The sequence below is a fragment of the Mus pahari genome, chromosome 5 (genome assembly GCF_900095145.1).
Source record: "Mus pahari chromosome 5, PAHARI_EIJ_v1.1, whole genome shotgun sequence".
NCBI classification, from domain to species: Eukaryota; Metazoa; Chordata; class Mammalia; order Rodentia; family Muridae; genus Mus; species Mus pahari.
Genome location: NC_034594.1, coordinates 153950895 through 153977159, shown reverse-complemented (window position 1 = coordinate 153977159; position 26265 = coordinate 153950895). Strand labels below are relative to the sequence as shown.

The 26265-nt window shown below is 44.1% G+C and overlaps 1 protein-coding gene across 1 annotated transcript in view; it reads right to left on the bottom strand.

The window, feature by feature from the left end:
• Positions 1-26265, bottom strand: part of Dnah14 (dynein axonemal heavy chain 14) — a 218934-nt gene that overhangs the window by 22487 nt on the left and 170182 nt on the right. Inside the window, exons 65-75 of the mRNA XM_029538709.1 lie at positions 24646-24876; positions 24150-24271; positions 21904-22148; positions 18139-18560; positions 17858-18056; positions 13930-14166; positions 12404-12489; positions 10077-10233; positions 8721-8931; positions 6220-6322; positions 2451-2678 (exon numbers count right to left, since the gene is read on the bottom strand). Of these exons, the coding sequence (XP_029394569.1) occupies positions 2451-2678; positions 6220-6322; positions 8721-8931; positions 10077-10233; positions 12404-12489; positions 13930-14166; positions 17858-18056; positions 18139-18560; positions 21904-22148; positions 24150-24271; positions 24646-24876 (2241 nt within the window). The remainder of the gene's footprint in view (positions 1-2450; positions 2679-6219; positions 6323-8720; positions 8932-10076; positions 10234-12403; positions 12490-13929; positions 14167-17857; positions 18057-18138; positions 18561-21903; positions 22149-24149; positions 24272-24645; positions 24877-26265) is intronic.

Sequence of the window (26265 nt, the reverse complement as noted above, 5' to 3'; positions counted from 1 at the left end):
TGTAGACCAGGCTGGCCTCGAACTCAGAAATCTGCCTGCCTCTGCCTCCCAAGTGCTGGGATTAAAGGCGTGTGCCACTATGCCTGACTATGGCCGCTGCTTTAACAGATGCGAAGGGCAGTGAATGTCAGGGCCCAGAAGGATGCAGAGGGAAATGCCTATCCTCCTCCTCCCTAATGACCTTAATGTGATCTTGCATACACAGGTGGGATCCCAGGCTCTTCCTCCTCCTCCCTAGCTGCTCCTCCCCAGCTGCCCCTCCCACTGCCCTCAGCTCTTTTGGTGCCTCTGTCACTTTCTGGCTTCCTGACTTTCTGACTCTCACAGGCGCTGAGGGTACACACAGTGACCCTCAGCTGTATTTGTTCAGAGGCCACCGCTGTTCCTGCTTCCGCCATGTGAATCCCGGTGCTCTCAGCCCTGAAACCCATGGAGATGCGACTCCACTGTGGGCTCTCTGTCATCCGTACATTCAACTAAGCACCCCAATCAAAACAAAGGCGTCTGTAGTGAGTGCGTGCGGCCATTCTCCAGATCACTACTCTAAACAAGATAGCATGGTGGTTTACACAGCACCTGGGCTATATCTGGATGTCCATGCTTTAAAGTACACAGGATGCTGCCTGTAGATGGGATGCAAATGCTATACAACTTTATAGTATAAGAGATGTGGCGGATTTCTGAGTTCGAGGCCAGCCTGGTCTTCAAAGTGAATTCCAGGACAGCCAGGGCTGTACAGAGAAACCCTGCCTCGAAAAAACAAAAACAAAAACAAAAAAGAGATGTGAACATCATCAGACTTCACCATCTCAGAGAATCTTGTAACCAGGCCTCTAAGGAAATCCAAGGCAGGAACTTGCAGTTTTCCATAGCGTTTGCATTTGACTGGGCTTGGACAGGAACACCCTGTGCTCACATTTCCTGGCAGAGCTCCAATGGGCAGCTGTTGTTTATATCCTTGGCCAATCTCAGAAACAATGGGCTTGCTATGTGTATGTAGCTTCTTGTGTAGGAGGAAATGCCTAAAGACCACATGGAAGAATGGAAGACCTGCTTCCCCAGGTGGGATTCACCGATATTTGTAGAATCAAGACTTTTCCTAGAAAATTAAAAAAAAAATTGTTCTGACTTAAAAGTGGATGGGTAATTAAGGGTGCAGCATTCCACACTAGAAGCGGAACTGCAAGAAGATTAACTTGGGGATTTTTTGTTTTGTTTTGTTTTTAAAGTCAGCGTTACTCTGTGTAGCCCTAGTTGTCCTGTACCTCGATCTGACCAGACTAGCCCCGATCTCAAAGATCTGCCTGCTTCTGTCTCCTGAGATCAAAGGCATGCACACTACTGCCCAGCAACTTAGAAAAAGTTTAAGGAGACATTATTGCCTACTTCTTTTATTAGCAATAGGGAGAACATCCTGCCAATACAAGGTACTATTAGCACAATATAAGGTACTATTAAAAAGATAATTTTAAAAAGCCCAGCCGCCAGGTGGCGGTGGCACATGTCTTTAATCCCAGCACTCAGGAGGCAGAAGGTGGCAGATCTCTGTGAGTTCAAGGTCTACAGAGCAAGTTCCAGGACAGCCCAGGATATGCAGAGAGACCCTGTCTTGAAAAACCAAAAAGTCAGGCCAGTGGGGTTCAGTGTTGTCCCTCTTGCTTTGAATAAGAACACTGAGAGATGGTTTGTTTGTTTGTTTTTCAAGACAGGGTTTCTCTGTATAGCTCTGGCTGTCCTGGAACTCACTTTGTAGACCAGGCTGGCCTCCAACTCAGAAATCCGCCTGCCTCTGCCTCCCGAGTGCTGGGATTGAAGGCGTGTGCCACCACGCCCAGGGAGAGATGTTTTAATGGCGATTTACATGTCAGCAACTAATCAAAAGGTTTCACTTACACTCATTAAATTGAAACCTTCTTTTAAAAATTTGTATTTTATGTGTATGGGTGTTTTGTGGGCATCAGATCCCCCGGAACTGTAGTTACATGTGGTTGAGAGCTATCAAGTGGCTTCTGGGAACTGAACTCAAGTCTTTTGTCTGGAAGGGCAGCCAGTGCTCTTCACTATTGAGCCATCTCTCCGGTCCACCAAGTTGCGTCTTATAATGATAATGACCCTGTAGTGTACATAATGAGGTTTGCTCTCTCCCACAGTGCTTTATTTCACTCAAGCAACTGGGACCCCGGGGTGGTGGTGGTGGTGGTGGTGGTGGTGGTGGTGGTATTTGACTTGTCCAGAGCTGGGATCCTTGTATAGCCTCAGTGGAGAGTCTGCAAAAGCATTCTGCAAAGCTGGCTGTAGAGCCTCTGGAGAGGCAGTCCTGTCGGAGTCACACAGTGCCTTTTCTTCTCACCAGGCAAACGCCTAGCACTGTGGAGATGTAGGCCACCTCAGCTCAGCTTCCAGCTCTCTGTACGTGCTACTGCCTGCCTTCAGAGCCCACACTCACTCACCTCCAGGTCCGAGGAACTGAATCTGTAGGGGATGTTCCAGCCCAGTGTTCCGTATGCTTTCCTCTCAATGAGCACGGCACTGAAAAGACACAGGCTGAAGAGGAGTTTTTTCCACCATGGTCCACAATCAGGCTTTTCAAACATCTCTTCTGTCACCTCTCCACTCCCGCCATAGCCAAACATTTGAAGCAAATTGCTTTTCAATCCCTGGGGGGGTTCCACAGCAATCTTTAAAAGTAAGCAAAAATGCCAAGTGACTACACATGGGAATCGGCTTGGAGCTAGAACAGGCCCTGGAGAGGGGAATGGGCCCGGAGAAGCCACTCCTCACAGCACCTGGTGACATACATGGCTGACAGCTGTTCCCAACAACCACTGCCAAGTCCAAATCTGGGCTATTCTTTTGCTTTTTTTTGTTTGTTTGTTTTTTTGTTTTTTGTTTTTTGTTTTTTGTTTTTTGAGACAAGGTTTCTCTGTGTAGTCTTGGCTGTCCTGGAACTCACTATGTAGACCAGGCTGGCCTCGAACTCAGAAATCCGCCTGCCTCTGCCTCCCGAGTGCTGGGATTGAAGGCTTCTTCTGCCTCTTGAACACCTCTGTAACAGTATTCAGATTTTGACTCACATTCTAATTCATAGTTTATTTTAGACAATGTCTCACTTTGTAGCCCTGGCTAGCATGAAACTTACTATGTAGATGAGGCTGGCCTTGAGCTCACAGGGGTCTGTGTCATTCATAATTTCTAAAGACAAACTACAGCACTGGGTCGCTGTGATGGTGACCACAAGCATAGTGTCTGGGAAGGACAGAACTTCATAGTTTGTCAGGAGCCATCTAGGAGAGGCTAATGCTAGCAAGTGACTTTCCTGGAAGTGGCTTTTTTGCATGGCTTATAATGGGTGGGTGAGTTCTGAGAGGCAAGGTCCCACGAGACTTATCCCGGGATTGCTTCTTGCCGTGGGTACCCCTTTTCCTACCACAGCCTAGTGACTCCTAGGTGTCAGCCCACCCTACGTGGCAGATTTCCTGCAGATCAACATGAAGATGACCTTTCATGAATTAATGCTATTTAGATGAATTAATGACTTCATAGAATTCCTGATTTGATTCAAATAATTTTAGGAAGAAGGTTCTAAGAGATGGTTTTAGTTGTTTGGCCAGAAAGATATAATGAAGTTACAATCAAGAACAGGATGTGCCCCCTCCTCATAGAACAGTAAGTAAAGCCTGCATAATCAGGAATACAATGAGCTTTCACAATTAGTCTAAGAAGAGACATAGGCTTGGGACAGATTTGTGATCAAGGAAAAACATTCTAGGTCGGGTCCAAGGATGAGAGGCCATAGGTGTGCACTATGATAAAGCAAGGCCACAGGAAACTGTTGCTTTGAACTTATAATGCACTTATAGAATGCAACACTGTTTTGAAATTAATATCCACATCCTTCTGTAACTCCTTTTATGTAACATTTTATCTATGATGTAGTTTTTATAAGAACCTTTGTCTAAGAAAATATAAAAGGGCCAGAGGAAAAGACTAAAGTGTGGCATCCAGGACTCTACCCCATCCACCCACCAAATGTATTATCTATAGGTCTGCTTGTATATACATACAAGTGTAGGTGTATATATGTAAGTCTGAGTATGCAAGAACACTTGAGTTGATGAGGCAGAACGAGCATGCGTAAGAATTTATGTGTGTTTGTGCACCACATTGCCTATGTGAAAGATTTTTCTTCTTTTCTTCACAATTCTTCCTGGTTCACAAATTGCTAATGAGTCCAAGTGAGAGGCTCCAGGGCAAGAGAAAAAAGGAACTCTAACAATAGATCCTTTACTTAATTCCCTGATGTTAATCAACACTTACGAGATCACAGAGAGCTACAGAACAAGAAACCAGCACTTATTAAAACAAAAAACAGTAAGAAAGAGTTAAGTTTCGCCGTTAGCCTCTGGCCCCCAGAACGGTAAGAGTGAGTTTGGAGGCCATAAGATCTTCAGTCTTTGGCTTCTGTCCACCTCTGTGTTTCACCTCTATGTTTCACCTCAGCTCATTCCCCAGCAGGGCAGGCCCCTGGCAGAGTTTGCCAGTGTGCTACTTCAGTGGTAGCTAAGCTGTGGTAAGGGATCTCAGCAAGGGGTCATGCACAGGGAGCCAAACCACAGGAGGCAGGTCACTGATGGAGCCAACAGACTCAGCCCACCATCACTCATATTAGAAGGGAGAGTGGTGATTTTGTGTTACTAAATTCTGATTGCCTTGGGGACCCAGGTGCTGGCAGGTTCCTTCACTGGGGCAGACGAAATGAGTGTGAGGGTTTTTTGAGTGTGTGGCTGCTATGGGTTCTTGGTGCCTGCACACACACACACACACACACACACACACACACACACACACACACAAAGCTGAGAATGTAATTGATTGAAACATTGGCAAATAGAGTATCTCATGCAATTGTTATGATGTACAGTGCATAAATACTGTGGCTGTGCAGATGCATTATATGGATGAGTGTATTATGAACCTGCAATTTTTATACTCAGGATCAGAGTTATTACTTATATGAGGCTCACGTCAGTTCCTTTGTGTGCTACTGTGTTTCTCAAGAGTGATGCAGTGTGCGATACACTCATCTGTGTGTGATGGGTCTCTAGAATGTATAGAGATGGCTGGCATGGTAGCCCCTCCTCCCCTCCAGAGTTACAGAAAAAGAGAGACTTTTGCTTTGAAATGTAAATGCATCATTTTGGGTAGAAGGAAGTTCTCTAACCATTGTTTTGTTTTGAGACAGGCTTGGAACTCTCTATGTAGATGTAAACTAAGTTGGCTTCTAATTTATAGAGATCCACTTCCTGCCTTGTCTCCTGAGTTCTAGGATTTAAAGGCACCACCATCCTTAGCTTTATTGATAGACTCTTAAAGTGGAATTAGAGCAAGAGGCCTAATCAAAGTAAGTGTCCCTTGAAATAAAGTGTCCTTTCTGTCCTTCTTTGTTACTTCTGCCTCTCCACTTCTACTCCTGGCCAAAGGCTACTTGAAGTCACAGTCAGCCAGATCTTGGCAAGTAATCAGGGCATTATAAGGCACAGGCAGAAAGGCTCACATGTCTGTCATTTCCAGGGCAGGACTGTGGGCTGTACACAGCAGAGGTGGTAGGATTAGGGAACAAGGTCTCAGGAAAGTGTTTCTAGGAATTAGTCTGGCCAGGCATGGTCTGCATATATTTTACCAGTGTCTTCATCAGTTTCTCTGCTGTTTGAAATTTATCTTTAGGCCAACTGGGCCCTTAACAAAATTCACCAAGTCTTCATCGTGGGATATCAGAAGTCAGACCTGATCCACAATTAAGGTTAATTTAGCAGATAATCTGTTTGCTTTCAGTTAGAATTTTCCATAGAGTTAACAAACCATAAAATGGCCAAGAGGAATAGAAATAAGAAAATGACATATAGGTATAATGGCACAGACCGATACTCAGGGAGCTGAGATGGGGGATCATTTACTCTCAGGAGTTCAAGGCCAGCCTGGGCAACATAGCAAGAGAGAAAGGAAAAAGCTAAATAGACATCTGCATCGTGGTTTACAACGGGAAGCAGAGCATCCTCACTGAGAAGCAAGTGTTTCCATCCTGCAGTCGCTCGTCCCTACCTAGCCAGAGCCGACAACAAAAGCAGTGTGAGTCCTTGTGTCTCACAGTAATGGGTGCCAGGCTCCACCATCAAGCGGGGCATACTCATCAACATGGAAATCCTGCCAGCTTGTTCTTACCTTCACGCCTTTCTGAAGAATAGTAATTGGGAAAAAACCACTTGCTTTTGAGCTTAGCCAAAGCCTAAAGTCAGGATCTAGCACCATATCTGGATTACTAAACCTACAAAATACAAGAATATAATTATTTTTTAAAAAACGTGCAATATCATCTTAGAGACAGAGCATTTTAAAATTTCTGTGACCTTACTTTAATGCCAAAGATAGGTCTCATTAAACATCAAGAGCTTTGATGATGTACAAAGAATTGTATAAGATTCATCAATTTCTATCTTTCCTTCCTTTAAGAAAAAAAAAAAATCATAAACTCATTACAGTAACTTAGGAAGCCTTATAGAACATGGCCCAAAGTGACAACTAGGTGTGGCAGCACATGCTTGCACTTGGGAGGGAAGCTGGAGACACGAGGTAAGCCTTGTCTACTTAGCCAGCTTAAAAAGCCAGACTGGGGAGGAGGAGAGTTCCGCCAGCCAAGCCCAGGGCAACTGAACAGCAGAGTTAAAGGCAGTAAGACCTGGCTAGCTGATAAACGGGATACGATGAGACAACACATACACTGATAGGAATATATACACTCATCAATAGACAGAGGAGAAATACTTTTTGTTTGGTAGCCAGTCATTACCGTGGTCATTTTTCTGTGTGACATGCTGGAGATGGAAGCACATACTAAAGTCGAGTGGTTAGAAAGCTATTATTTGGCAAATTAGGTAGGAATGATTTAGCCCCAAATTACTAAGGGATGCTGAAACTATTGGGGATTGTTTAATAGATAAAAAAGGTCTGAGAGTTTCTATGAGTGGCAGAGACTGTAGCCATGTGATCAAAGTTACCATCAGCAGGAGTAATGGAGAGTGGCATTGTAAGCCACAGTGCGAAGATCTAGCAAGTCGGCCACATTCCTGCAAGGCCAGCAAGCCTGACAGCCTGAATTTGGTCCCCAGCACCCACATGCTGGAAGCAGAGAATTTAAAAAGTTGTCTTCTGTCTGCCACGTGTGCGTTGTGGCATGCTTATGCATGTGCGCGCGCACACACACACACTTTATAGAATAAGCCAAATTAATAAAAGTAAACCCACCATTGAAATATAAAAGAAAACAGAAACATGAGAATACCCCTGAATAATCTATAATTATTCCACTCAATGTTTTCTTTGTCCTTCATTGACTCTCTTCTTACTCTTAAATAAAAATATCACAATGTACCCATTGTTTCTAGCTTGGTATTTTTCCTTCTTAGCAACATACCATGAATGTATTTACCTACTTTGTAAATTTAGGAGGAGCCATTTAAAAATTTTATTTTTTGATCCTTTTTTTACAATATATTTTGACCACATTCTTTCCTCTTTTCCAACTCTTCCTAGATTCTCCCCATTTCCCTAGCCCATGTTCTTTCTCTCCCTTTCAAAACAAAACCAAACCAAGCCAAACCAAATCAAACCAAACCAAACCAACCAAACAGAAAAATGGAAAAAGAAAACCAAACCAAACCCAGCATGGTTGTCTAGCCGCACACTCCAGAGAATGTTCTTTTCACTATTGGCCCATCTCTCTGCCACTTACGGCTATGGTGTTCTGAACCCCTTCTGGCCATGCTAAGTCTCCAGCGCCTATCATGAAAGTGGCAAAGAGAAGATATCTGCAAGTATTTTAAATGAATAAAGCATGCCATGGCACAAATACCTGTCTTCTCCCAAAGTCTGCATCAGGAATGTCCTATAACTGAGCAATCTGCTCTGATTCTTGGGTGCCTTAAGAATGTCCCCCACCCCATGAGTGTTTAAGCTGCTAAAGGAGTGACAGTCTGAGACTAGCAGAAAGAGTCTTGGGAGAGACTTCAGAAATCATAGTTGGGTAGTTACAATTTAACTGAAATCTCCCTTTACATACTCAAAGTCTAAGAATGATAAGGCTGGACTTAATGCCCTTGCTACTTCGCTACTGGCCACATAGAGGAGGCAGACAGTAAAAGATGGAGGAAAAAGCTGTAGACTGTAACGGGCTAACACATTTCCAGTTTCACACATTGCTGATTCTTCCCTCATGGTTCTAGGAGTCAAGTTTCAAAATATTGCAGGCAAGAAGGTTGAGCCTGTGGAAATCAAGCGAGCTAGTGCCATGGGGATATAGCTTCTGGGTGACTGGCTGAGGAATGTGGGAGCCGCATTCCTCTTGACCTTACAGACAGGTCATTCAGGAAATACTGCTGAGAGTCAGATGTGCGGTCCTGCACTTTGCTCCTTGCAAAATATTAAAAGCCATGCAATTGATCTGTACACGGGCAAACGCTAAAGAAGATGGAAAATACAATCTGAGCGGGCATTTAAAAAGGAAGACAAGCAGAGCCAGTGTGTGCTCGTGGCAGTTTTTCATGGTGGCTGTGTGTGCTCCAGTGGCTCAGTACACAGCCTCAGCATCGCCACGCACGCATTGCTCTTTGCAGTGTGACTTCACAGTGTGGATGATCACTCTGTTCCCAGACAGACACGGAACTTACGAGTCTATGATGGCAGTGAGTCTTGGCATGAAGGATGCCGCCAGGTGGCAGTTCTGCAGGAAGACCCACTGATGCTTTTTTCCCACTGCCTTAAAAATGATTTCCTCTGCTTTGTTTTCTTGGTCTGGGCCCAGAGAAATCATGGTCACCTGTGGGGTCGTTCCCTTGAACTCTTCTGCAAATCTCAGGAGAAGATTGTTGAGGTCAATCCCTGCACAACAATACGGAGGAGAGCTACATGAAGTTCACTTAATTCCTTCCATAAATGCAATCCTGCACTTGGCTGTGGGCTGGTGAGAGGAGGTGTTGTTGTAGGAGAGTAGTTCAGGTTTTAAAAATAAAGCCTACAGTTCAAAGTTTGTCTCTGCTGCTTGCTGGCCTGTGATGCAAACTTCCCAATGTCTAGGAATGGTAGCAGCTCAGGAGCGGAGGGACGAGTGACTGGTTGTGACACCTGTATCTGCTTTTCCCTTCGCTCTCTGGTGATGCGCACCACGAGTGCTCACAGTGCCTGCTTAACGCAGCTGCATCATGCTTTTCAAAAAAGCTATTCTTAAAACTAGATATGAGCGTGTAAATTGTATGCACTGGTTTGGGCAGCAAAAGTGTCTTAGGAAAAGTGTGTCATAAAAGCTCAGCTAGCTCATAAAGAGAGGAGAGTATCTCCTGTTGTTGAATGGGGTGGGGTGGGGCGGGGTGGGGTGTGTGGAGGATGGCTAGTGGGTAGCTGCCAAGCAACTGAGGTGGGGAGTTAGGAGGACACACAACCTACTTCTCATAGTCACCCCCTGCATGTTATAAAATAAGAACCAGATGACCAGTTCATTGAGAGCCAAAGGCAAGTGACTGTGGCTCAGGAACAGATCCGTGTGACCCTAATAAACATGCTGTACTACAGAATAAGAGTTAAAGATCACTGTGAATGGAAGCAGTTCAAATATTTAAGGGGTTATCCTAGCTTTCAGAAGAATACCATGTGCTTGGAAATATTTTCTATAAGAGAATTCATTAGCTCTAGTACATTTTGTAATCTTGATTCTTTTATATTTTTAGAAGGACTTATCCTTAATATAGTTTAAATCCTTTTTCAGATATGTTAGACATGAAGCTTTGAACACAGAACCAGGCATGGAGTTTATCCTCCACACCCCCCTTTTTTGGGGGAAGGGGTGCTGTTTTTCCTGGTAGGGTCATGTAGCATTGGCTAGCCTAAAACACCTCAAAGCTGAGGGCAACTTTGAACTTAGGATCTGTTTGTCCCCCACTTCATGAGTGCTGGGATTATCGGAGGGAGCAGCAGCCTTTAGTTTATGAGGTGCCAAGACTGAGGTAGCATCTTAGCCCTCCCCAGCTCACCGTAGGAGTGGGCGAGGATCAGTGGAGTTTGAGCAGTAGACTCACTGAACGACTCTTTCAGATTCACTGTAGTGTCGGGGATATATTCACTTCCCATTTTTTCAGTTATAAATTTTTTAATTGAATTTTCTAAACGGTCTGGCCGAAGAATTTTAATCTGAAAGAGAAAAGGGAAGCCAAGGTAAGTTTAAAATTCACTGGGGGGTGGGGGGAGCTGTCCCCAGAGGTAAAAATGAAACCAGAGCTCCAGCCAGAGCTTCCTGGTGTGCTCTTGGGGAGAGGGGTCTTCTGATCATTGGTGGGTCTTCTCACCCTACCACCTCACTCCCCTCTCCAGCTACCTTGTGACCCCTACACAGCTCTTCCAAACTCAGTGAAAGAGCTTGCTTTAGCTGCACAGGTCGACATTCTGCCCTCTTGCCCTGCAAAAGGATTTTTTCATGTTCTGCTGTTCTTGTCTAGAGCAAGAAGAACCCATATTGTTTGGAGTTGGAAGACCCAAGATAACCCAACTGGAAGACATATAATCTTTCCATTCATAAGACAAAAGCCAATGGCCCAGTCTATAAGTTTAAGGGGGACAGAATACAGGTCTGAAGAGAGCTGTGGACATGTGAGCAATGTTGGGCACACAGTACACATGTAGTGAGCACAGACTGCCTCATACACAAACCACTTATGTGACACATTTTTATAGAATGATCACAAAATATGTTCTGAGCAAGTTCAGTGTCTCTGCAAGAGAGGCAAATCTGAATCCGCGACTGAGAATGGATTAGGCAGAACCATGGGAAGTGGCTATTTCCCAAAGGGAAAAAAAAAATTGTCAAGTATTGGGAACTTTTTTTTTAAAACTATACTTTTAAAGCAAGCTGGGAGCACCTAAGGGGTCTGGGTTCTCACAGCAGACTCCCACAGAGTTAATGAGACAGTGTTCCCATTCTGTCAGAAAGCATGGTGGCAGGCAAGCATGGTGTTGGAGAAGTAGCTGAGAGCTACACCCTGATCAATAAGAGCGTGCGTGCACGTACACAGAGGGGGTGCGGGGGAGGGCTGGCATGAAATTGCAAAGGCAACCGCCAGTGATACATATCTTCCAACTAGGCCCCCCCTCCACTCCAATAGGGCCACACCTCCTACTCCTTCTCAAGCAGTGCCACTCCATTCAGATGGATGCGTATACTGGAGGCTTTCTTATTCAAACCACCACCAAACAATCAGGTTGGTCCTTGCTGAGAACCCAGGCTCTGAAGTGAGATCCTGATCCATTGCCAACATCAAGCTGCTAAAGAAGCCTCCTGTCTTTAAGTGACCTTTGGGGCATTTGAGTGAGTTTTAGTCTCAAAGACTTTGTTTTTGAGGGGTGGGAGGGAGGGGAAGACTGAAGAAAGAGCATTATGGTGGATTAGTTTTCATTCTCCCTTTTCCTAAATTACTTTTCACAAGTAGCCACAGATACCTGCGGGAATGTTCCTATCTATTCCTCATTGTCTTTCCCTCTTGTGATGGCTGTTCTTGGTTGTCAACCTGACTACAGTTGGAATTAACTAAATCCCCAAAGGGAGACACATCTGGTGGGGGAGGATTTTTGTTTAGTTTGAAGTGGGAAGACCCACTCCTAATCTGGATCTTTGATATGGGAAGACCCATGTTTAATCTGGGCCACACCTTCTGCTGGCAGCCTAAATAAAGAACATGGAAGAAGAAAGCCCTCTCTCCCCCTCTTCCTACCCTTCCCCCTCCCCCTCTCCTTTTCCCACTCCTCTCCTCTCCCTGTCCTTCTCTCCCTCTCCTTCCTTCCCCTCTTCTCCCTCTTTCTCCCCCCTCTTAAGTGCCATGTTGGTGAATGTGATTTAGCTGTGAGTCAACCCTATGTTTCTGGACATTAAATCCAGGAATCAGACACATTACCAGTCATAACCAGACACATTACTAGTCATAACCAGGTTGGGCAGTTGCTGCCTTCTCCCTAAAGGACTAGTTCTGTTCTTGTAATTACAGCTTGGAGGAGGAGGGCAGAAACTAAGTGTCTGTGTATGTGGGGAGGTTGGTGGGGGAGTGGGTCTCAAAACAATGGGGAGACAGTGGTGGCAGTGGGCAACTCAGCTCATCCCTCAGGGCTTCATCTTGTCCATAGAGGATGAGTGAGGGGCATGGTCACCACACGATAGAACATCAGGGTGGAATGCTGGTGTCCTCCCCCAATAAGGCTCAGTAAGCCTTAGATTTTTAGAAGTCAAGTATATTTTGTTTATAAAATTAATTTTGAGGGGTTCAAACTACCAATAAATTTACTTATTTTAATCTTTTGACTTAGCATATCTTACCAAGATAAGCCTTTGAAATTGAGTGAGCTTTTCCCAAGGAAAAGTTATAGGGTTAAACATTTCATCATTTTCATCCAGAAGTTCAGCTAGATGTCATCAAGAGAAAGAGAATGAAATTAGCAACAGGACATTGTGCCACTACATTACGATACAAACTTACATTATAAAGTCATGGAAGGAAACATGGCAGACTAGATAAGTGTTATTCCTAGGACCTGGGGCATCACTAATCATCCTTTATCAGGAAGTAGGAGTGGGTCTAGATGCTGTGGGTGGGGAGGGATGTGATAGGGGGGATGATGCTGGGGATGTAACCATGGGAAGCAAAAGCTGCAGGAGGGCCTGGAGCAAAGGCCACAGTCAGGCCTCAGCACCTTTTCTGTCAAGTGTCAGCGTACCCATAAGAGATTTATACTCACAATGCCTGAAACACTGGGAAATGAAACCCCACAGATGCTCCAACAAGACTGCGACAAGTTTGGAAATTAAATGTTACTTTTCCAGCGGTTTGTTGCATGGTGTCCAGAGGTTTGTTGCATGGCCTCTCTTTACCTTAGGCACAGGATGCCCTCCAGGTCTTGTTTCCAGCCACAGCTGCTGTTCCTACCTGCTCTGGTTCCCTGGCATTTCCCCAACATCTAACTTTATGTACAACTTGGATGATATAAAAACAGTTTTTGAATGTATTAATATTCTGATTTAAAAAAAAAAAAGTCCCTTGGTATGTGTAAGTTCAGTCATGACTGGGTAAACTTGGAGTTCTTTGCGAAATAAAAAGGTCGGTGTGTGTGTGTGTGTGTGTGTGTGCGCGCTCACGTGTATCACAGGGAAAGGGGACGAGAAAAAACAGAGAGCAGAGTTCAAAGCAGAAAGAAGAGTAGGGGCTATGACAAAATGGCAGCCCTTAAAGACCCACTTCCTGTGCAGCTCTTCCCTGGCTTATTGTGTTTTTTCATGGGTATCTTTTTCTTTCTTTTCATGTCCTGGGGACTGAACACAGGTACCTTGCTATGTTCCCAGTAGGCAAATGCTCTCCTACTGGGCTGTGTGTTCTAAAAGCTACATAGGAGCACAAATGAGGACTCTGTGAAGGCTCCCTCGATGTAAGGTTCAGAACCACCCAGTGTGCTGTGTTCAATGTTTCCAAGGTCAGAAATCCCACCAGCTTCTTACTGAGACAGCAAAACTTGAAAAAAATCCCTTGTTAAAGGTAATTGTGAGTCTTGCCCAGACTCAAATGTATCACGCGGAACACAGCAACATCCTTGCTTCCACTTGGTGGGATCTACCTTTCTGGTTTGTTTGTCTGACACAGAGCTTCCCTGTGTAGCCCTGGCTGCCCCAGAACTCACTCTGTAGACCAGGCTGGCCTCAGATTCAGAGATGCACCTGCCTCTGCCTCCCAAGTGCTGGGACTAGAGGTGTGTGCCACTGCACAAGGCTCATGATCTACTATCACACCCTAAAAATCTGCACATGCATGCACACGACTGGGAAGGGTAGGTTAAAGAGCTAAGGGTCCCTACCCTCCTTTGCTGATCTGGGTTTTTTCTGAGGCAAAGGTGCATCTGAGAAGAAAGGCCTGCTCATGAGCGAGTACACAGCCATAGCATCCCTGAAGGCGTTCCACTGCTGCTCATTTGACAGGAGGGACTTGCACAGAAGGGAGAAGGGCTCCATTTGATTGCTGATGTACTGGCACTGCCTCCACCTCAGGTCCGGCACCCACTGGAGATGGTCATTTCTCCGTATTTCAAATATACCTGAGAGAGAAGGGAAACCGGTCACAGGGCAGAGGAACCCTGCACCTTCTAGTGACTCATCACAGAGGAGTTAACTGGCAGGTATTTGTTGAGCAAGGAGCCGCTTCATATCCAGAAATCAACTAGAGGGGCTGGGGTCGCAGCTCAACGGCGGGATGCTTGTCTGGCATGCATGAGACCATGAATTCTGTCTCCAGAACCACGATAGACAGACAGACAGACGTACTAACTGGATAAGTTTTGTTACGGGAGGAATGACAGCGCTGACCACTTTGACCCTTTCGGCACAGGGCTCAGTATTGTGTACATCCACCCTACAGTCACACACAGTTCCTCTCCTCCAAGTTCTGGTGGCCAACAGCTTCTTCTGTTCATGCAAACTGACATCCTTAGACTCCTCATAGAGTGGTAGTTTGTATTTTTGTGACCATCTTACTTCATTCAACAAATGGCATTAAGGCTCAGTCACACTCTCATATTTAATGGGATTTCCTTTCTTTTAAATTCCATTACAATTGCATTAATGCCCAAATTAGCTTATCCCTCCATCCACTGGCAGACACATGGCTGTACACATCTGTCCACTTTCATAAATGCACCACTATGAACACAACTCCCAGCATGCCTTCCAGACTCAGCCACAATCCTTTGGACATACACCTAGAGTGGGATTTTTGAGTTAACTGATTTTTCTGTCATTTATGTTTTGGGAAAATGTCATTCTATTCTTCATCTTTACAATTCTACCACCAGGAGTTCATAAAGGTCAGAGGACACTGCCACAGCCAGTGTTCCTCACAGGCACACATGTGAAAGGGTGGTCCTTAGCCAGCAGCTCTGTCTGAGATGTTTGGAACCTCTGGGACTTATAAGGAAGGACCTGCGAGTTAGGTGGGTCTTAACAGGGAAAGTCCACTTCTGTTTCTGGTTCTAGCCCAGGCTTGCTGCTTCCTGATCAACTGGGGTGTGAAGGAGCCGTGTGGAAAGGCCCTGTTCCCAGTCTCAGATTGACACCCCTGAAAGTGTAACACCCTTCAAAGTGTGAACCTAAATAGTTCCTCTTTCCTCAAATTATTTCTTTAGGTGTTTTGTACTAGTGACTAATACCAATAACATAGACCTTTTTCTTTGTTACCTGTTAGGACTTTTTAAGAAAGTGTGTGTGTGTGTGTTGTGTATATGGTAGTGTGTGTGCTATGTATGTATGTGAATGTGTATGTGTGGTGTATGTGTGTGCATGTGTGTGGTGGTGGTGTGTGTGTGTGGTGTGTGAGTGTGGTATATGTGGTGTGTGTGTGGTATGTGTGAGTGGTGTGTGAGTGTGGTATGTGTGTATGTGTGGTGTGTGTTTATGCATGTGTGTGATGGTGGCGTGTGTATGGTGTGTGAGTGTGGTATGTGTGTGTGTGGTGTGTGTGTATGGTGTGAATGGTATGTGTGTGTGTGTGTGTGTGTGTGTGTGTGGTATGTGAGTGTGATATGTATGTGTGGATGTGCTTGCACATGTGTGTACCAGCAGTGACCAGAGATTGGTGGCTGGCGATTTTGCTCAGTCATTTTCCATCTCTGTTTTAAAACAGCATCTCTCAGTGAACCTGAAGCTCACAGTCAGTGCCACTGGCTGGCTGATGAGCTTTGCTACAAATACACATAACTGTGCATGTGGGTGCTGGGAGTCTGCCCTTAGTCACTCATGTTTGTACAGAAGGGACTTTGCCAAGTGAGCCATCACCTACCTCTGCCGGAACTTTTATAGCTTCAGGCCTTATATTTACATCTCTAATCCCTTTAGACTTAATGCTTGTGTTTGGAATAAATAAAGGTCCAACTTCAGCCTTTGATATGTGCTCCTTCTGTTTTCCCAATAATCAAACACAAATATATGAGAGTTATTTTTTGGCCTCTTTATTCTATGGCATTGACTTCTTTTTTTTTTTTTTTTTTTCGAGACAGGGTTTCACTTTGTAGACCAGGCTGGCCTCGAACTCAAAAATCGCCTGCCTCTGCCTCCTGAGCGCTGGGATTAAAGGCATGCGCCACCACGCCTGGGTTTGACTTCTTTTTTTTAAGGATTTATTTTAATTTTAAAATATTTTAAATTATTTTAAAATTTATTTTAATTGTATGTATATATGTGCATGTCTGTGCGGGAGAACATGCAGGAGAGTACAGTTGCCCTCAGAGGTCAGAAGAGGGTGTCAGATCTCCTTGAGCTGGAGTTAGAGGCAGTTGTGAGCCTTCCAGTGTGGGTGCTGGCAACCAAACCTGGTCCCTCTTTAGGCGCAGTATGTGCTCTTAACCACTTAGCTCTTCCTAGCCCCTGTATTTATCTGTCTTTATGTGAACAAAATATTCAATGGTAACGCAGTCTTATAGCGTGCTTTAAATGAGAAAATGGGAGACATTCACTTTGGCACTCTCCATTTCCTGAGGCAGAGTCTCTTCTCTCTTGCTGATCAGAGATGTTTTTTAAACATTTATTTTCAGTTTTTAAAGTATTGGTGTGTGTGTCTGCCTGTATGAGGGTATGTGCATGTATGTGCAGGTACTGACAGGCCTTGGATCATCATGGAACTGCAGTTATATGCAGTTGTGATCTGCCTGAGGTGGGTACTAGGGGCTTGAGTCTTTTGTAAGAGCTGTATATGCTCTTACTGTTGAGTCATTTCTCCATTCCTGAGATCTATTTTTATATATTTTTATCACACATTTCCCTCTCAGCATTGACTTTGCTACACCACAGAGCTTAAAAGGTTCAGTCCTGGTGAGCAGTAGTGGCACACACCTTTAATCCCAGCACTTGGGAAGCAGAGGCAGGTGGATCTCTGAGTTCTGAATTTGATGCCAGCCTGGTCTACAGAATGAGCTCCAAGACAGCTAAATCTACCCTGTCTTGAAAAACAAAACAAATAAAAAGAAAAGAAAAGAGAAAAAGCTTTCAGTCATTAAAGAAGTACAGTGTCTTACTTATTGTTCTATTGCTGTGAAGAGACACCGTGATCAAGGCAGCTCTTTTAAAAATAAAGCATTTAATTTGAAGTCTGTACAGTTTCAGAAGGTCAGTCCATGATCGTCATGGCAGGAAGCAGACAGGCATGGGCTGCAGCAGTAGCTGAGAGCTTTATATCCTGATCCACAGGGAAGGGAAGTGGGGAGACTGTGGGCGTGGCATGGGCTTTTGAAACCTTAAACCCCACCCTCAATGGCACAGCTCCTCCCACAAGACCATGCCCCCTAATCCTTTCTAAACAGTTCCACTAACTGGAGACCAAGCATTAAAACATATAGGCCTCAGGGGGGCCACTCTTACTCAGACCACCACAGACAGGTATGCTTTATGGCTCAAGTTTTCAATAGTAAGTAAAGAAATATTATCCAGGAAGTGGCCTGATGACACGGTAATCAATGTGTGCCCCTATTCACTATGACTAGGTATTCTGCTTTACATTAAGACCACCACAATCTTGCCAGCTACAATTTATTTATTATTTATTCACTCACTCACTCAAAAATGAGTCAGGGGGTTCATGAGATCTAGGGTAACCAGACTACATAGTGAGATGTTTTCTCACAAGCAAACAAACGAAGCACTGTGTGTGACACACTGGTGAATCTGATGTAGAACTCAGCTCAATTACAGAGTAGAAACCCTCAAAACCTTCTAATATTTTAGATTTGTTGTTGTACTTACTGTTGAGTCTAGGCTTGGATAGTATATTTTTAATATTTATCAAAATGTTGCTATATAAAAAGATGTTCCATTCCTCTTCTGGTAGAAATCCTATGTTGTCTGCCATCAGAGTGTCACTGGAATTCCCTCTCATGATGGTGGTGCAAAGTCCGAAGGCGAAGCAGAGTTTATGCTCATTGAATAGCGCTGAAGAGACCACCTACAGAAACCAGGACTGTCACACGAGCCTGGGAGGGAGTGCTGGGAAAACCCACACTTTTTTTTTTTACAGGGTAACTTACCTTAAACACGTTTCTTGTGAGCGTTTCTATTGTGTTTTTGATATTCTCAGCTAAGGGAATTCTCTCACTCTCCAGATTCTCTTGCTCTGAGGAACTTAGGGAAACCTCATCGGCTTTTTCCTGAGAAGTCTCATCTGTCTTCCAATCATGCTTTTCTTCTTTGGTTTTGGAAACTGTAAAGGAAACAAAAGCCCGCCGGAGCCACTCCAGGGAGAACTGGTAAGTCTTTGCCACCTGGGAGAGGCTGGCCACCACGAAGTAAAGCAGGGCGCCCCTAGTGGCGATGGGGAGGTAGTTCTTGCGCGTTGCTTGAATTTTGCTTTCTGCCTTTTCTGTTTCTTTGATACGTTTGAAAATCTCATTTGAAGTCATTTTGCATTTTCTCAGGGTTTCTACAATCTCTTCATCATCTAACACACTTCCTAAAAATGAACAAAACATGAATTCGAATGAAAACTTCCGTGCTCTGGGCGTTGTGAGGGTTTTCACTGTGGGCTGTTTGTCGGTTTTGTTGAGTTGGAAGTTTCATTAAAGTAAGTTTAATTTAGGCTGAAGCATGAGGGCTAGGAAAGGAGGAGGGGCTCAGAAAACGTCAAGCCGGAGCCAGTCATGGGCATGGACTTCAGAGAAGCGTTACTCTGATCATTTTGAAATGAATATGCCACGTTTATAAGAAGTAGGATTGGCAGTACACAGGCTCCACTCCACACTCTTTTAAATCTTTCTGAATTCTGTTTTTAATATAGCAACATAGTAAGCAACAATTTCATCATAAACAATACATTTGACACCCCCCCACCCCCCACCCCGCACAGAGACTGGGATGTAGCTCAGTGGTTGCAGTACAAGACCCTGGGGTTTGATCACTAGCTCATCCAGACCACAGAAAGTATACTATTATTTTCTGTAATACACTCTGCTATTTTCGTTTGACCAGTGAGGGCCATCCCTCAGCTGCTAGCAGATTGCCATAAGCAGCACACTAGACTGAGGAATTCTTCCTTCCCACTTCCTTATTTCAAGGCACCTCTCGAATTCTCATTACAAACTTTCTTTTCTTTTCTTTCCTTGCTCTCCTTTTTTTTTTTTTTTTTTTGAGACCAATATTTGTTGGGGACCAGGCTGAGAAAAACCAGGCCTTTTACAGCCCACATCTGGGAGCCATATAGTTCTTTGTTGATACCCTTTCCCCTCAAGGCTGTTAGTGGGAATCAGCAGATCCCAGCCCTAAACAAACACCGAGGGCTGTAAAGGAGGATCCTGACTTTGAGATAAGCCACTGGCCCAGGGCTCTGAGATAAATCACTGAAAGTTTCAAACCTGCAATCTACATTCCCCATTTGTCCTTCACTTTGTCTCTTTTGATCATTCCCTAACCCCTCTCTGTATGCTATAAAACTAAAGCCTTTTTCTTCATTAAACAGATAGTGACAAAAAGCTGTTGCATGGTCTCCCTTTCTTTCTTGCTCATTTCACTTTCAGGCTCGGTCCCCAGGGACCCCATGGAATAACTAGATCCCGCTGGACCGGGATAAATATTGCAATGTAGACTAGACTTATCTTGAACTCACTGAGACCCAAGTATTAAAGGAATGTGCCACCATACTTGGCTTTTTAGTTCTATTTTTAAGGAACAGTTATGGGCACTAGAGAGGTGGCTCATGGATTCAGAGCGTATAACGCCCTCGCAGAGGCTACCCTTCTGTTTTCAGCACTCATGCCCAGTTCCTGGCTCAGATCTCCCTCTACCTCCTCTTCTGGGCTCTGCAGGCACCTGTGCACTCTCCTCAAACACACATCATTACAAAATAAAATTAAAAACACTTAAAAAGGATTTTTAATTAAAAATAATTTTTAGTAAATGTTAACAGCTAAAATTATCTCAATAATAGAACAAAAGCCTGGCAGGTCATAAATATAAAAATATGAACGCACAATAGATGCATGTGCTTCTCTGATGGGTGTTAAACTATTTTCATTTGTTTCATTGGAGTGGTTCATAGACTGTCAGTGCCTGTGCCTGTGCATCATGTTAGATCAACTGGTACCCTGTATGTACACTGCAGAGCACCCAGAAGTATTTCAAACCCCGTTAAGGTTTTTTTTTTTCTGTTATTGAAAATGGATTTTTCCTATATCTCAGTTATAGTCTCCCCTCTGCTCCCTGATGCTCCCCACATCCCCTCCCATCTGAGAGCACCCCTTTCTGTCTCTCATTAGAAAACAAAATGGCTTCTAAGGGATGATAATAATAAAATAAAATGTAATAAAGTAAAATAAAAATAAAGATGTCACAATAGGGATAAAACAAAACAGAAGGAACAGAGCCCCAGAGAAGGCACAGGACCACAGAGAAAAACACTGAGATCCACTCATTTGCACAGTCAAGAATACCAGAGAACCATGAAACCAGAAGCCATAATATATCTGGGAAGGATCTGTAGCATAAAAAATAAACAAAAAAATAAATAAGAGGCCCTGACATGACATTGTGAGACAAAACGTCGTAGCCATATTTTTGATACTATTGATGAATTTTTGTTTTTTAAGTTTTAAAGATTTATTTTTATTTTACACATATGAAATGTTTTGCCTGCATGCATGTCTGTGTACCATGTGAGTACAGCACCCATTGAGATCACAAGAGGGCATCAGATCCCCTGGAACCGAGTTTACAGATGCTTGTGGGCTGCCAGGTGGGTGCTGGGAACCGAACCCAGGTCCTCTGAAGAGCAGCAGTGATCTTCACTGTGGAGTCATCTCTCCAGCTTCCTCGGTTTTAGGTTATTTTGGTAAAGGATCTGGTAACACCAGGCTTTAATTCCAGGTCATGCCCCTTTCTATTAGACCAACAGTAATTAATTACGGTGAATAGTAAAAGTAAATCCACATGGGGGTTGGTCTCAGGCTCCAACTCTAGCACCCAGGAAGCTCCGGCAGAAGGAATGCCACCTCGAGGCTAGCCTGGATTATTTAGATCCTAAAAAAATAGCAGGCAGAACCTGCTTGTGACATTCTAGATCAGTCAAGTGCCTCACTGGACATTTGGATTAAAAAAACAAGAGAAAGAAGTACAAGTTCTATCTACATGTAACCCCGAGAATGACTTTATTTGAGAAACATACTGTGTCTCCTAATGAGACACAAGCTAAGATGCAGTTCAGGGTCAGATAGACGGTGCTTCATTCTGGTTGGCTTTGGCACAGTTACGTCAGTGTGAGCCAGGAAGTTAGCACAAACTTATTTTTTACTGTTACAAAAGATATTCTTAGATATTCTCCCAGCAAAAGGAAAACAATTTTGACTTCTTTGCTAATAAATATCATATTTTAACTTGATTGTTCCCTGTGAAAGGTCCTTTAGGGTTAACTCTTGGTGACTGTTATCTTTTTGGTGTCTGCAGCCAGCTCTGAGGTGTGAAGTAGCTGGGAGATGCCTGGAGAGAGTCCAGCATTGGGAGGGAGTCAATCAACCCTGCTAAGATTTGCTTACAATTAAGCTGGGTGTGGTGGCACACGCCTTTAATCCCAGCACTCAGACTCGGGAGGCAGAGGCAGGCGGATTTCTGAGTTCGAAGCCAGCCTGATCTACAGAGTGAGTTCCAGGACAGCCAGGGCTACACAGAGAAACCCTGTCTTGAAAAAAGCTAAAAAAAATTTTAGGTGTAGTGTTTAGTGGTTGGATGTGAGCAGAGTTAGGGTGGAAGCTGAACATGCCTTTCCCTTGACTTTAAGTCTCTTGATTGTACTAAGTTTCCTTCCTCACCTTCTGTTTTCTGGAGTAAGGTCAATGTTTTATCCTCCAGCTCCTCCAGAGTTATAGCATCAAGAGAAATACTCTCCAATAACTGGGCACGTTGATTTTCCAAATGAGGAACTTCGTGACTTACTACTATAGATAGGAGCTCATCTTGCAAACCTTGGAATGTTACCGTGAAGTTGATAATAGTAACAAAGTTATAAACTGATGGAAAAAAATTGGGGTTTTCTAATTCTGTAGATAAGTACAACCTAAAAATGAGAAAGATACTAGTTATTCAAAGAGCTTGCAAAAGAAAACAATGAAACCAAATGTTTAAATGATATATAAATGGTATTTCCCTAGAAGTGAAAAGATCCATTTGTAGTGTTATTCATCTTTGAGCTCCGTGCATCCTCTTGGCTTGTACTATGTGAGCAAGTCTGTATTTAGACTTTAAAAACAACCATAAATTATATCCTTACTAGATTTATTTAATCTAAGGCAGGGGGAAAGTCAAATGGTCATAAGGGTTTTGATGCCACTAGATCACTGTAAAGAATGGCTTCTTTGCTGAGGGCCTGAGACAGTGGGATTGGGTCAAGAGGTGTCAGCTGGGACTTTCTGGGCAGAGAGGAGGGGAGGGCGGAGAGTGGGGGGGCGGAGAGTGGGGGTGGCTTAGAGAGGTTGTAAGGACTGAGATTCTAGGTTTTAGCTTGTTTATGTAGCAACTAACTAGAGCAGGGGTGTGCTCTACTCTATTTTTAAAAGGTAAGGCTGAGGCTGGGGCATGGCCAGAGAGTAGAGTTCTGTTCCCAAGTCTTGTCTTTTTAATGAGCACCCTCTTCCCATCCTGTGGAAGAAATCCATTCTTGGTATTGGTTGGCCACAGTTGTTCTGCCTCTCCGGCTTCTGTTCACAAGGAAGCCACAGTCTCACAGGACCCAATGGGCTTCTCTCCTAACAACTGTGTTTCTGTTATGTCGAATGTCACCTCCAACAGCTATTCGTGAAGTTGCTTGGAGTGGGGAGGTGGCTTCCTGGTAGAGAAGCCTGCCTGCCAGGCAGTTTAGGGACAAGGACCTCAAAATTGTACAGAGTTGATTCTTGCCCTTGAAAGGAGACTAGAAACAGCTCTGGTTCTAACCATACTGCAGTCTCGGTCAGAGACCAAAGCATCAGATGGGTTTCGGGACACTGGTTACTCTTCTGTCTTCTTGTTATCTTTCTTAAAGCTAGGGAGGCATATGAACCTTCCGTGGGTGGGATGAGTGAGTGACCTGGATGAGCCCCTAGATAAGGACCCTGATGACGCCATGGCCTTGTGGTTGCTCTTGCTGCACAGGAGCTCTGTTTGCCCCCTCCTCTTATGTCTCACCCAGGAGCCAGGAATGCATTTCTTTACCCTTGCTGCTTCCCATGGAATTCAGGGTTTGAGTTCGAGAGATAAAGGACCTCTAAGTCCCCAGCCCTGGTGGCTTTGGTGGTTGTTGACTGTCTAGGAACCCAGCACTTTAGTTACTGTTCATCTGAGGTGAGGTCTATGCTGCTGCTGAGGACCCCCAGTTTCCTACCTCCTTAAGTAACATCTCTTCTTGTTCCAAATATCAAATATGCTTTTATGTGTGTTTGCTTGTATGTGTTGTGTAGAGGAGTGTGTGTATATGTGTGTGTGTCTGTCTGTCTGTCTAAGCTACAGGCTGATTTCAAGTATTTCCTCAAATGTGCTCCATCTCATTTCCCAAGGCAGGATCTCTCAGAAGGTAAGGATGGCTGGCCATTGGCGTCTAGGGATTGTCTTGTCTCTGCCTTCCCACTGCGGAGGTTACAAGGATATGTCACCCTTTACACATGTGTGTGGTCATGTGTTCACGGCAAATACTTTATGGACTGAGCCAACATGTCAGCCCTGGATTTTTGTTTCTTAAAAAGTGGCCAAAGCTTTTCGTGCTGTTATCTGTGTTGTCTGTGGGGATCAAATCAGACCTCTTTGCTAAGTGGGTCAGGCTTTCCGGCCTCGTGACTTCCTGCTCAGCTCAGGCCTGGGTTACAGTTGCCTTCAGGTACAGTCTGACAACACTGATAAAACCCACTCTCATTTCTGAATGTGGGTGGCAGCCACAACCCACAAAACCCAAAGGAATGTTCATGATACAATGACCCTTCTCCCTCAAGATTAGGCTCACCAGAACTGAACCACATGGCTTTCAATGTGACTTATTTAAAAAAAAAAAGAAAGACACATGTCTAGATTTGACTATGAGAGACATTACCTGAACTTGTCATTGAATTCAATCTCAGTATCATCAATTTTGATGTAATATTGCCCTCTTTTCTGGGAAATATCCTTCTTTAGCATTGCCCTCAAATTGGGAGGGAATGTTTCAGGGACATTCTGAAAAAAAATCCAATAGACACACACACACACAAACACACACACACAAAATCATCTTAAATAAATTAGTTGAAAAGACATATTCCTGATGCTAGCAGAGAAAGACAGAGATAAGAGAACTAAATCATGTGCATATGTACATATGTGTATATGTATGCACATATATAACACATATCCAATGCATAAAAGTACTGGACTATGTGCACATGTGGGCACATATATTTCACAAGTACAGTGCATGTGTATAAGTGCAATTCTGTATACATTTATTTAACAAAGACCCGGACACTTGGCACCTCTAGTCTTTGTGCTCACTGTGTAAGATAACATGGCCTGCTATAGAAAGGAGGAGTCAGGCTCCATGGTCCACATACCTGCAGGAGGACAGGGTCTCCTGCTTGCATGGCAATCACCAGTTTTTTGGTGTAATTGCTATCTTGAGCAGAAATCTCTTGCAGCCTGGGCCCTTCCATCTGGCGGATCCAGTGGAGTGCTTGCTTGTGCGGGTCGATCACCAGTGGCCACTGCTTCGTCCTTTTCATCAAGATGGCATTTTCCGCCGAATGCTGCCCAAGAGGCAGCCCTTGATTATGCCACCGGCGAATCTGAAATAGAAATGCTAGTAAGCTTCAGCCACACCTGACGTCAGATCATGAAAGATGTGTCACAACCATTGCTTTTAGACAAACACCCCGAAAAACGACGGAGGGAACAAACAATTTAAAGCAAGTTGGATTTTTGTTATGATGAGTAATTTAAGACACGGTAGGAACAGAAAAGAGACATATAGGCAGGGGCCCACTTCCAGGACCCTCAGACTCTGTACATGGAGGAAACACACAGTCACACAGAGCTATGAAAACTGACAGTAGGAACTCTATTTTACAACCGTAACCTATCAAGCACTTGCACTGAATCTCATTAATTTTCTCATTAATTTCTCAGGTGGAGAAACAGGCTGAAAGTCCAGAGACGTGCCTATGACGTGCCAGCATGAGGAGCGGCTAGGACCAGGCTCCGGGCTACCTCTGTGTCCATGAGCCTCTCGCTCTTCTCACAGCCTCCTTTCCCTTCTCACTCCTGTTTCCCTGCAGTCTTAGTGTGCTAAGAGAAAAAAGTCAATGGAGCCGGAGGAGGTGAGAGAAGGGACAGATGGATACCAGAGACGCTGCTGGCTACAGGAACGGGGTTTCCCTGGGAAAGGCAAGGGGCCTTTTGGTTCTAGATGGGACTTTCTCCCGTGTGTGGGCCAGCCTATGAAGAACTGCATGCTGTTGAGTTCTGCCTGAAGGAGGTGGGAGGAACCCCGAGGAATCTAAGGAGAGTAAGATGGCTTCTCAAACTGCCAAGACGGGAGTGAACCTCACAGGGGTGGCGACAGATGAATTCTCCACACCAGTTTTTATTTCTTCAGAAGCTAATACTCATGCAACACTGTTCTTACTTTACTTGTATATTTGTAAATGGTATCATTTATTTTTTAACCTCTTGGCTTTAGGTAAATAGAATCTCAGTGATTTTGTTAATATTCGGCTTCATACACATTATGTGCAAGGCTTACTGTTTCTCATTATAACTTTTAACTTTTGAGCATATTAAGATTTCTTTATCCAAAGGCAGTTGGACTGATCTGACGGGCATGAATAATTCTTTGAAGAACATGCCCAGTTATGTATGCGTCTCTCTTTTTCTTTTGAGAAAGTGTTACTCTGTAGCCCAGGCTTGAACTCACAGACTTCTTATCTCTGCCCAAGTGCTGGGGTTACAAGTGTGTCTGCCATTCTGGGCTTGTATACATGTTGTTTAGGTAAAATACTATGAGATGAATGTTGGATTATAGGAGAGAGAGAGAGAGAGAGAGAGAATGAGAATATATCTGTGTGTGTATATATATACATATATACATATATATGTGAGTAGTATCAGTTTAAAGATAATTGTAGCATTTTATAGTCTCAACAACAGTTATGAGGGTTTCCTGTTTACCCTGTGGT